General features: G+C 40.9%; 1 protein-coding gene across 2 annotated transcripts; it reads right to left on the minus strand.

The window, feature by feature from the left end:
- Positions 1–34: 34 nt before the first annotated feature.
- Positions 35–9627, minus strand: ppp2r2ca (protein phosphatase 2, regulatory subunit B, gamma a). Of its 2 annotated transcripts, none has more exons than XM_067584546.1 (11): positions 8558–9627; positions 8291–8351; positions 7625–7818; positions 7060–7157; positions 6722–6905; positions 6276–6388; positions 5876–6053; positions 4311–4475; positions 4006–4175; positions 3294–3385; positions 35–2989 (listed from the first exon to the last, which is right to left on the minus strand). In XM_067584546.1, exons 3-11 carry the CDS (start codon positions 7686–7688, stop codon positions 2692–2694), a joined length of 1362 nt encoding a protein of 453 aa, XP_067440647.1. In that variant the 5' UTR covers positions 7689–7818; positions 8291–8351; positions 8558–9627; the 3' UTR covers positions 35–2691. The 2 variants fall into 2 exon arrangements, with proteins under 2 accessions (XP_067440647.1, XP_067440646.1); XM_067584545.1 differs by having other exon boundaries at positions 7625–7988.
- Between the last annotated feature and the right edge of the window lie 774 nt (positions 9628–10401).

Genomic DNA, 10401 nt, shown 5'->3' on the forward strand with positions numbered 1-10401 from the left:
CACACTTTTTAATTTGGCTTTTATTGAACTGCTGTAGAATGACTGATCTGCATATAATACTTGCAGTGCAATGAAAAGCCTCACAAGTGAACACTGTTATGATGTAACCTCTAGTTCGGGTGAATGCCAGTCACCGATGTCAAGCCTGTGCACTGTGAATTTGAATGCCTTCTTTATGCAGTGATGGAGTTTATGGGAGTGTGCAATGACTATTAAAGTGCTTTTGAACAAAACTTTTTTGGTCATGTTATTCAGATTCATGTTTTGAAAGGATTTTAGTGGTAGTGATAAAGACAAAGAAGAAAAAGGGTCCAACAACAACATTTCATATTATTTTATTAATGCACATTCCTTTCATTCACCTCATTTGAGTTATGTTTTTTGTATTGTTAGATTTGTCTTTTTTTAAACTATGATAGATATACACGCTAGTAGCATTGAGTAATAGCAACATGCTGCTGCTGCTGTGCTCCTGAACACAAATCCTCTCACTGGTTGTAGGTGGTGGTGGTGGTTATGATGCGATTACAACTGCTCTACAATACAACTCACCATTGGAGGACTGAGTCCTGGAACTTATATGTTTTATATGTTCTTGTTATGTAAACCATTTTCTTGTGGGTTCTCTTTGTCATGGATTTTACTATGTTGTACACTTTGTCAAACTGTCAAACTGTCAAATCAGTGCAGGATTGTGTCTGCATTCAACAACATTAGCAGACAGTGATGACAGAAACATAGTCTGGGTGCCCATAAGAGAACCCTCTTAGCTCACAGGCTGTAACATAAATGTCTGTGAACACTGATTTTGAAACCAAAAACGGTGAAAAGTGAGCAGAGAGCAAACAAGTGAAACAGAGATGACAACAAATTTCTTTTCTTGGGATCAAAGGTTTCCACAGTGAGTGAACTGTACTTTTCAGATTTGAAATCACAAAGGTACTTGATACTTTCCACTGATTCTGTTACTTCACCTGCTACACATCCAGACCACTTACAATAATCCCATCAGGGCCAAGGTCACTTGAAAACAAAGCACTTCACTGTAAACAATCAATGATTGACCAAGTCACACAATTCAGACATCACCTTACTGCTGTACATCCTGGTTTTCAGTGTCGCACCCCAGAGTAGCATGTTGCACTGTGAGGTATACAGTATAATGACATTAAGAACCTGTGATATGATAAATTCATGACATTATGGTTTCAATGTTAAAGACATTTAAAGACATTTCAGTAATGTACCTAATGAGCTATTGCACTGATGATAGCCTTCTAACACACTAGACACAACTTTGTCATCAAAACTTTGATTCAGGGGGCTTCATATATGCACAATGTGCTTAGATTTAATAATTTTCTTGATTGTAAGATACTTCTTTAAAATATGCTTATGCGTTATAAAACGAACACTGCTCATTTTAAATCAGTATAACACTTATAATCAAACGTTTGCCGATATTAGATGTAACCACCGATCAGCCTCAATAAGAGCATGTGTGAGAGAGCTCAAAGTGTACAAGCTGTGTCAGTCTTTTACAATAATTTATGGAGACTTTACACAAGGAAATGCCTTGATACTGCTGCCAAAAACCCAATACAAGCCTAAACACAACACAATAAAACACTAAGTGGTGGTTTGCGCACAATTCCCTCTCTATGGCCAGCAATACCTGCAAGCAAAAGCTTCTACATCAAGTCCTGCAATAGTGGGTTCTTTCTATAAATGAGATTCCAGGTTCATTTGAAGTATACTAGACAAAATGTCTCCTTTACACTTTTAGCTCTCTAGAAACAAAACTGGTCCGCCTTAAAAAAACAACACAGACTATTTACAGCTTACAGTAAAAAGAGTGTGTGTCACCTGTAGAAGAGCTCGTGTTTTGAAGCAGAAATACTGCTGCACTGTGTTTTTGTTAGTGCTATTATTGCAAAGTGGATAGGGCTTAGATTATGGGTCATTTATGCGTGCAATCTCCAAGAGCACTGCTCTAAAGGAGAGAGGTTCAGCTGATTGTGTCAGAGAAAAAAAAAAAAAGATTGAGGATGATGTTGTGAAGAACTGTACAATAACACCACTCCTAATATGTCACAATTGTGAAAAAAATGCTTTGAGTTAGATCTGGTAAAGTCACTGAGCAACTGGAGACAGAATGCACGGTCCAACCATGACAAGACCATCATGTTTTATAGCATCAGACATGCCTTCCCTGTTGCTACACAGCACACATCTTCCATTCTGTGTCAAAAGGTACCAGAGCACATCAGTGAGGAGTGCAACATTGTGTGGTCAACAGCACTGAGTCATTACAGACGGAGAGGTGTCCCTGCACCTCTTTTATTGCCCCTACAGTGGAGCAGTTACACAAATATCTTCAAAAAGTGGGAGTGGTGGGACCAAAAACATGTCCTGATGGGTGAAGACATCAGTTTAGTGTTGAAAAAAATTATTATACGCCTTCCATGGGGATCAAATAAATTAACAGTGCTGTCATTGTATCATTAATCCAATCTTTTAACAACACAAACAGAGCATCTCAGTATGTTGTGAAGCAGCTTGGCTTTGACTTCATCTTCTCATAAAGACTGTCCACTCCCCATGCCTCCTCTAAGACATCCAAATATATTTGAGTCACCGTTTGTGTATTTGTGACAGTTAAATAAAAGCAGTGTGTTTGTCCCACCCCTGTCACTGTGTCTGCGTCTCAGGGTTGACACGATCCTGGAAGATGTACAGGTTGTTGGTGGCTGCTATGGCAATGATATTCTCAGACGGGTGCCAAGCCATGTGCAGGATTTTCTTGGTGAAGTCCAAGCTATCAACGCCGACATCTCCACGGCGACGTTTGCCGCCTGTGTACACACGGCGGGTCCGCAGCACTGCCCGAGGCTTGCTGCTCTCCCGCCACGCCTCCAGGGTTACGCCTCGCCCCGTCTCCCTGTCAAACATCCGGAAGAAGCTGTTGTATGCCCCTGTCATGATCACGCTGAAGAGAAGAGAGGAGAGGAGAGGAGAGGAGGGGAGGGGAGAGATATAGATGTAGATGGTGAAGGAAGGAGAAGAAAAAATGAAGAGGAGAAAAGAGAATTGGAAGCACAAAGACAGTGATTGATTTGATGTCAGCAAAGCTTGTCTCTGGAATTGATTTAAATGTCAGATAACAGCGGAGGCAGAGAATTAAGGGAATCACTGTAAGCAGAAACACAGAGCCACATTCCCCTTACTTTGCTCTCCAATGTATTTAAATGTACTAAGTCTATACTCTTCCTTTCTCCTCCATTGACACTCACCTGTCTGAGCTGTTCCACACACACTCAAACTTGTCAAAGATGCAGTCATTTTCATAGAGGGAACACAGCTTGCTCCTTAGGTATTCATGGACCTGGGAATGATGCACACAGTCAACCTACAATTAGTTTGATCAGAGTTTTTTTTCTGCTGGTCTCCTTTTTAGTAAAATACAGCATTTCTGCATTTTAGACCAAACTTTAGGCAACACAAAATAAAGGATGATTATTTTCAATTATTTATTTTCAATGAATCATTTAGTCTAGTAGAAAATACTCATCACAATTTCCCAGAGCCGAAGATGTCATCTTCAAACTGCTTGTTTTATCAAACTAACATTCCAAAACCCCAAAGTATTTAAATTATGATGATATAAACAGGAAAAAGCAGAAAAAACCTCACATTTGAGAAGCAGGAACCAGCGAATGTTAATAAATTGATTAATAAATAGTAGATTAATAACTGCTATTCGGTTAGTGAAATTGTTAAGTGATTCACTGTTGATAAACTACTGCTTTTCTGCACTAAACTTCATATACTGTAATATTTGTACAGATAGTTGATATAAATAGAATTTAAAACAAGGTAGACACTACATATACAAGCTTCACAAGCTGTATAGACATTATATAACTTGGTAGGTTTACATTTAATCAGGTAATACAGAATGTACCAAACACCAGTTCCTTATCATAAACGTATTTGCTACTTTACCTGGTACGTCTCGACAGGGCCCTTGTCCATGTTCAGGTCCCACACCTTGGCGGTGAGGTAGTCTCTAGTCAGCAGGTAGCGTCCACTGTGGCTGAACTTCACATCTGACACAGAGGAAATGATCTCTGAGAAGAATGACCGGCTCCCGGGATCCTCAGGTTCCTCAAATGCTGGACAGAGACAGGAGGATTTCAGCATATTTAAGTGACTATTTACGAATAGAATAATAAACAAATCACGATAATTTCTGTTGCTAAATAGTATCAATGCAAATAAGCTCTCTAATTTCCACAGCATTTGCTCACATTTGGTGTGTTTGTCACAGAGCGCGGAGGCTCTCATGTCACAGAGACGCAGGGTGCCCTTGCTGCTGCTGTACACAAACACATGGCAGTGCTGAGGGTGGAACTCCGCTGCTGTTATCACCTCCGTTAGATCCTCCATGTTGGCTGGCTTTATGTCCACAATGTCTGAGAAAAAGGTCAGTCAGGGATCATACACCACAGAGATGGCACCACATTCTTGGGGGGTGGCAAACAGAGAATATATGAATCTATGAATCATGACTTGATGTCTACAAACATTCGAACACTACCCAAAATGCACCCCAGCCAACCCCATGCATGCACACTGTGCTCCTCTCTCTGTTCTATTTGCAGTAGTCCTGTGTGGTTCAGTAGAAAGTGTACTGCTGAGTGAATTATTTAAACTCCTCTTCCATAGATGCTTCTCTGATTTTCTAGGTCAGCTTCCATTTGAATGGGAAATCACCAAATGCACCCCATCCAACACGCTACGGGCACACACTCTGATATCCAAACATAGTCGTGTGCCGTTTACATAAAATATACATCAAGAATGAATTCAGATGAGTGGGAATACATAGTATGTTTCTACTGTATGTATATTTCAAGAGGTGGTTTTGTACATGTGATAGGTATATTTCAAACCTGCTAAGCCTTTAGATGTAAGGATCTGCTGTTCACAGTTGTAGTCGTGTTACCATTCAACCACTCAGTTTGTGGCACTGAATGGTAAAACTAGCAAATACAAACTATGCACTATGGATTTTAAAGGTAAGTGTTTCCTTATAGAAGTATGCCACATGCATGTATAATATAGAGCTTTGGTGAGAATCAGAGCATGTACAGTACCCGTCAAAAGCTTGGACACACTTTCCATTCATGGGAATGGGAAGATGTGTCCAAACTTGTGACTGTGTATGTTGGCACACATGACATATGGTGCACAAAAGTATTGATTGATGTGTTAAAGTCATGTACACTGATATACATAGGATTTAGTTGCTTATACTTTGTTATACTTTTGTTAAACATAGATTAATTATCTTTAGCATTGGATTCTGTTCAAAACATGTCCAGCCATAATGTATAACACTTAAAGCAGTATGATAAAGTTTCGTTTTAGACTGAGAAACAATTCAATTGAAAGTGAAATGGTCCCCCAAATATGACTTATTAATATTAACTTGCTCAATGACATGCTCTCAAGGTTTCCTCTATATGTCAACTGCATTCTTCTTTTATTGTGCTTCGTTCTTGTTGCTGAAATTAAATTTTCCTTTAGGATTATGTATAATTTTCACATTGCTGCTGCAGAGTTACTTGTGATGGCACACACACAAATACTTAGATAAGCCCAACGATCTACTTGTAGTTAATGCAGTTCAGGGAATTTCATATCCTGTGAAATCCGAGAAGCCTCTCCCAAGTGAGATTAAGTTACACACAAAAATCAAAGGAGAGCTATAGATTTACAGAAAGCAGAGACTGTTGTTTATGAGCAGCAGTGGAATTAAAAATTAAATCAGTGCAGGACAAAGAGAGCAAATCACTGTTGGGAAGGATACTGAAGCTGCGGTCCGTGATGCCCAGGTGCCACATATTGATGCGGAGGTCATCAGCGGACAGGTAGGTCTCTCCGTCGCTGTTGACTGAGATGGAGTTGACATGGTAGGTATGTCCATTAGCGAACACTCGTCTGGGACGGACCTCTACCATCAGATCTGTGGGTTTCAGCACCGGCACCTTAGATAGAAGATGGAAAGAGAGCGCGGGTAAGAAATAGGGCGATAGGTGACAGCAAGAAAGACAAGAAGGACAGAATCAAAGGAGTAGGGGTCATATAAGGGCAAGAGCAAAGGCACAAAAGTCAGACACTGGGTTTTCGAATCGAACATAAACCTGATACATATTTGATAAAGGTGTGCATGTGCAAGTGTGTGTGAGCCCGTGTGTGTGTATGTGCACCTGCAGAGAGGTGATGGTAGAGATGTCCTTGAGCCGTCCCTCCTCATCTTTCAGGTTATATCCCTCTGGTCTCTTGTCTCTCTCGCTCACCTTCCACAGTTTAATGGTCTTATCTGTGACAGGCAGTAGGATTTTCACATCAATGTAAGTTGATTAAGGTCAGAGAAAGCCGACAATAATGGTGACAGAGATAAACAATCAGTGGAGAAGTGGACTGATAAAGATTTCTTGTTCTTTTATTGGACAGTTTTAAGGCAACCCAGGTGGGGATCTTTCTTTGGTTGGAAATTTTACTTTAGGGAAGCTCATTTCTTCAATATGTGATTTCAGAGCAATTCTTATGACAGAAACTGTACACAGCTTTCCTGGTTGTGCTTAGTTCTAACTGGGAACTATAAATCTGGCTGATCAGCTGCTAGACATTAATATGTTTCTGGTTTACTCACCATTGGTGGAGAGGAGGAAATGTGCAGCATTCTGCTGTGGCAGCCATCTGATCTTGTTGATTTTTTCTTCAATCTCCAGACTCTTCAGGTAGTCAAAGTCTGGTTCGTGGCTCTGGAACGTACTGTAGACATTGTACTCCCCAGAGTCCCCGGTCTCCCCAGCCTCCTCTGACTCCCCTTTAGACTGTCCAGGGCAAATATTGAAGAAAACACAGGTCTGAATGAACACTTTTGCGTATGTGTAAAGATATATCAGACAGATTATGCATTCAGTACAAAGAAAACACAGATAGGGCCCAGATGGAGTGATTATTACAAATTTTACATATTGAACTGACTTCAGTCTCTCTCTGGAAGATGACCACTCGGCCACCTTTATCCCCCGTCGCCAGCAGGTCCCCTGTCTGGTTAAACTCCACCGTAGAGATGACATCAGCTAGGACAAGAGGAAAATGGGGGGTGATTAAGCAGAATAATGATTAAAGAACTAAGAGACAATAACAAATGTGGAATGACAAAAAGCACTGGATCAACACAAAGTATGATGTTCATTAAAACTAGAATAACTCATAATTGTGATGCTTGGGCAAAATGATAGCCAACAAATATAATTTCTGGACCCAGCTCTTGGACTCCAAACCATAAATCAAACATTCATCTGCCTTAGGAGAGCAAGACTTGATTTGGCCACACAAAGCATATCTAAAATTTTAAAACAGGCCCAACAATGCAGTGTCTCTCACTGACTGTTCAGTAAGTCATGGAGTGATTAATGTCATCATCCATTCCTTATATCCAGCAGTACAGGGATAATGCACCCATGAAGCTGAAATGAATCCATTCAATCATACCAGCATGTTATCTGACACCACAGAGACCGAGATGACACACCGTCTGTTTTACCTTCAGTGACGTAGTCTCGTAGGAAGGTGTGGTTGATTTTGGGGCTCTCAGCGTCCTCGCCCATCTGAAGCTGAGGGAGGGTGATCCGCCAGCGTGCCCGTCCTGAGGGGAAGGGTCCAATCCGTGTTCTCTCTCCCCACCCAGGCTCCGCCCATGCTGCTAGGGCCTAGCGGAGCGGCCTGTAACAAGGCATCCTGGGAAACCAGCAAGCCAGGGGGAAAAGGAGGTGTGGAGGGTAGATGGAGATGGGGATGGAGAGGGAGGAGAAAGAGATGTTTCAGAACAGAGGAAGAGGAAAAAGAGGATACAAAAGAGGAAAGTGGTAAGGTAGAAGATGTGGAGGCAGGGAGAAGTGGATGAAATGCTGGTGATGAAGATAGTTTTGGAAAGGAAGGAGTAGGGGTTATCATTAGGCAGGCTGACGATACATAGACACAACATGCCAAAGGTATCCTAAAGTATGACCTTTGTTAAACATTTGCACACACCCATGATCAAAGACACACTTAGGCCTAAACAATGCTGAAGCAAATCCCAGAGCTCTAGAGTGAAGGAAAAACAACAGCTCCAGCAGAGAGACACAGAATATAATCATTGTGTATTCACACAGAAAGAAGTACAGTATGAACAGGATGTGAGTATGAAAATATCCACGGCAAAATTCACCTTGTGTTGCTCTGTAATGCTCCCAGGGTGTGGTAGCCCTCTCTGCCTACTTTCCAGATCCCTGCACACACACACACACACACACACACACACACACACACACACACACACACACACACACACACACACACACCCCCACAGACACACACACACACACACACACAAACACACACACATTTCACAGATAGTCCTTGACGGTGAGCAAAGGAGAACGCAATGTCTTGCCTGTGCTGCAGGAGGGAGGGAAACAGGCCTCAGCACACCTACCAGTCCGCCTGCTGCTGCTGATGATGATGCTACTGCTGCTGCTGCTATTCCTGCTGGTGTGTGTATGTCCTCTGCTGCAGTGTGCTTGAGCAGGCCTGCGTGTCTTTCGGAGGGAGAGGAGAAGGAAGAGAGAAGAGAGAGCAAGGATGAGGAGGAGAGGCAAAGGAGGAGAAAAAAGAGAAAGAGAGAGGGATAACAAGGAGGATAGAGGTCCACTGCCTGCTGATGCTGTGGATCTGATTCTGTGCAGCATCCACTGTGTCATGGCAGCCTCCTCCTGGAGCAGCCAATCACAGCGCAGCTGTCACTGGTGGATCCACCCACTGCAGGTGATGAGGAGTAAGAGGCCACCAGAGGGAGCAGTTAAACACTGATTGGTGTATGGTTTGACACTGTTGAAATTCAGAATAAAATTGTTGTTTTTTGCAACAATCATAGAGCAATGCTTTAAAACGAATCAAGTGGTCACACATCAGTTTCCTGATTGCTTTGTGGTTACAGCTGCAGGGATTCCTCTGCAGACACAACAGTGCTATGTTAGATATCTGTCACCATACAGTTTGATAAGCCTTTTCCTGTTACTGGCACTGTTGACCATTGCCTCAACGAAAAATATTGCTCTGACCATATACCCTTTGTAACCTCTGTTCCTAACTCTTTCTTACATGACTGTCATCATGTTGCACTTTGTGCAATATCTATACTATCTGCTAGACTTCTCTTCAAAATTTAATAAAATTTGACATCTCTCACTAAAAGTTCTGTATTAGCCCATATGTACTATTTCCAGGTTACCCTTTACTACCAGCATGCATATTTTGGCATTTTAAATCACTATATAAAACAAACTATATAAAAATGCATGGAGGGTTCTTTAAAAACATTTTTCACTGCTACAGGTTATGGAGCACACATTATACAATACCAAATTTTAAAATGCTTATAGTGTCTTTTTTTAAGGATAGACTACATAACACTGAAGTAACTAGATATACTAGAAATACTGATACAATGAAAAGTGATGAAAAACACTTTTGTTTTAAAGCAACATGTATAGGCTTCCTTAAGATAAAAAAATTAATGTTTAGCTGTGGCAGACAATTATTGAATTTACTCAAGTATAATCCTGTAAATTCTTTCATTTCTTTTCATGCAGATTATTCATGGTATGCAACTGTAAGGCACACCACTGAAATATTTGAATGCATTATCATAGCAGAAATTAATAATGATATAGTCAGTATTACCTAATGAACAGTGGTGGAAAGTAACTAAGTACATTTACAAATACTGTACTTAAGTGCAAATTTGAGGTACTTGTACTTTACTTGAGTATTTCCATTTTATGCTACTATGCTATACTTCCACTCTACTACATTTCAGAGGGAAATATTGTACTTTCTACTCCACTACATTTATTCAACAGCTTTAGTAACTTTTCAGAATCTGGCACAACGGATAATATAACAAGCTTTCAAAATACAACACATTGTTAAAAATGAAACCAGTGGTTTCCAATCGTTTTGGCTTTTGATGTCCTACAAAAAGCAGTGCGTGGTCAGGGTCACATTTCAGATGTCTAAAAACTGTCTGAAAACGTCAAAAAACTGAAAACAGATTTGTGTGTCAGAACTTTGTTTTTTCTTCTTTCCTCTCCCATTAATCATCAAACGACCCCTCAGATTTATCTGGTGACCCTTTAAAGGGACCCGACGCCTAGGTTGGGAACCACTGAACTAAACTGGCTAACTGTATATAAAGTAGTTGAAACTAGCTCCACCTCCAGCAGTTACAACAGTAACATGCCTCTTGCACACTGATTCTTCAGTATTAATAATCTAATG

The sequence above is a fragment of the Thunnus thynnus genome, chromosome 3 (assembly GCF_963924715.1).
Source record: "Thunnus thynnus chromosome 3, fThuThy2.1, whole genome shotgun sequence".
Classification (NCBI taxonomy): domain Eukaryota; kingdom Metazoa; phylum Chordata; class Actinopteri; order Scombriformes; family Scombridae; genus Thunnus; species Thunnus thynnus.

What these genes read in the sequence shown, in the direction of transcription:
- ppp2r2ca (XM_067584546.1), bottom strand. Translation starts at nt 7,688, where the DNA reads ATGGGCGAGGACGCTGAGAGCCCCAAAATCAACCACACCTTCCTACGA. An exon ending in TCTTCCAGAGAGAGACTGAA is followed by an intron (nt 6,906 to 7,059) that starts GTCAGTTCAATA and finishes TGCCCTGGACAG; the next exon opens with TCTAAAGGGGAGTCAGAGGA. An exon ending in TTTCCTCCTCTCCACCAATG is followed by an intron (nt 6,389 to 6,721) that starts GTGAGTAAACCA and finishes TGCCTGTCACAG; the next exon opens with ATAAGACCATTAAACTGTGG.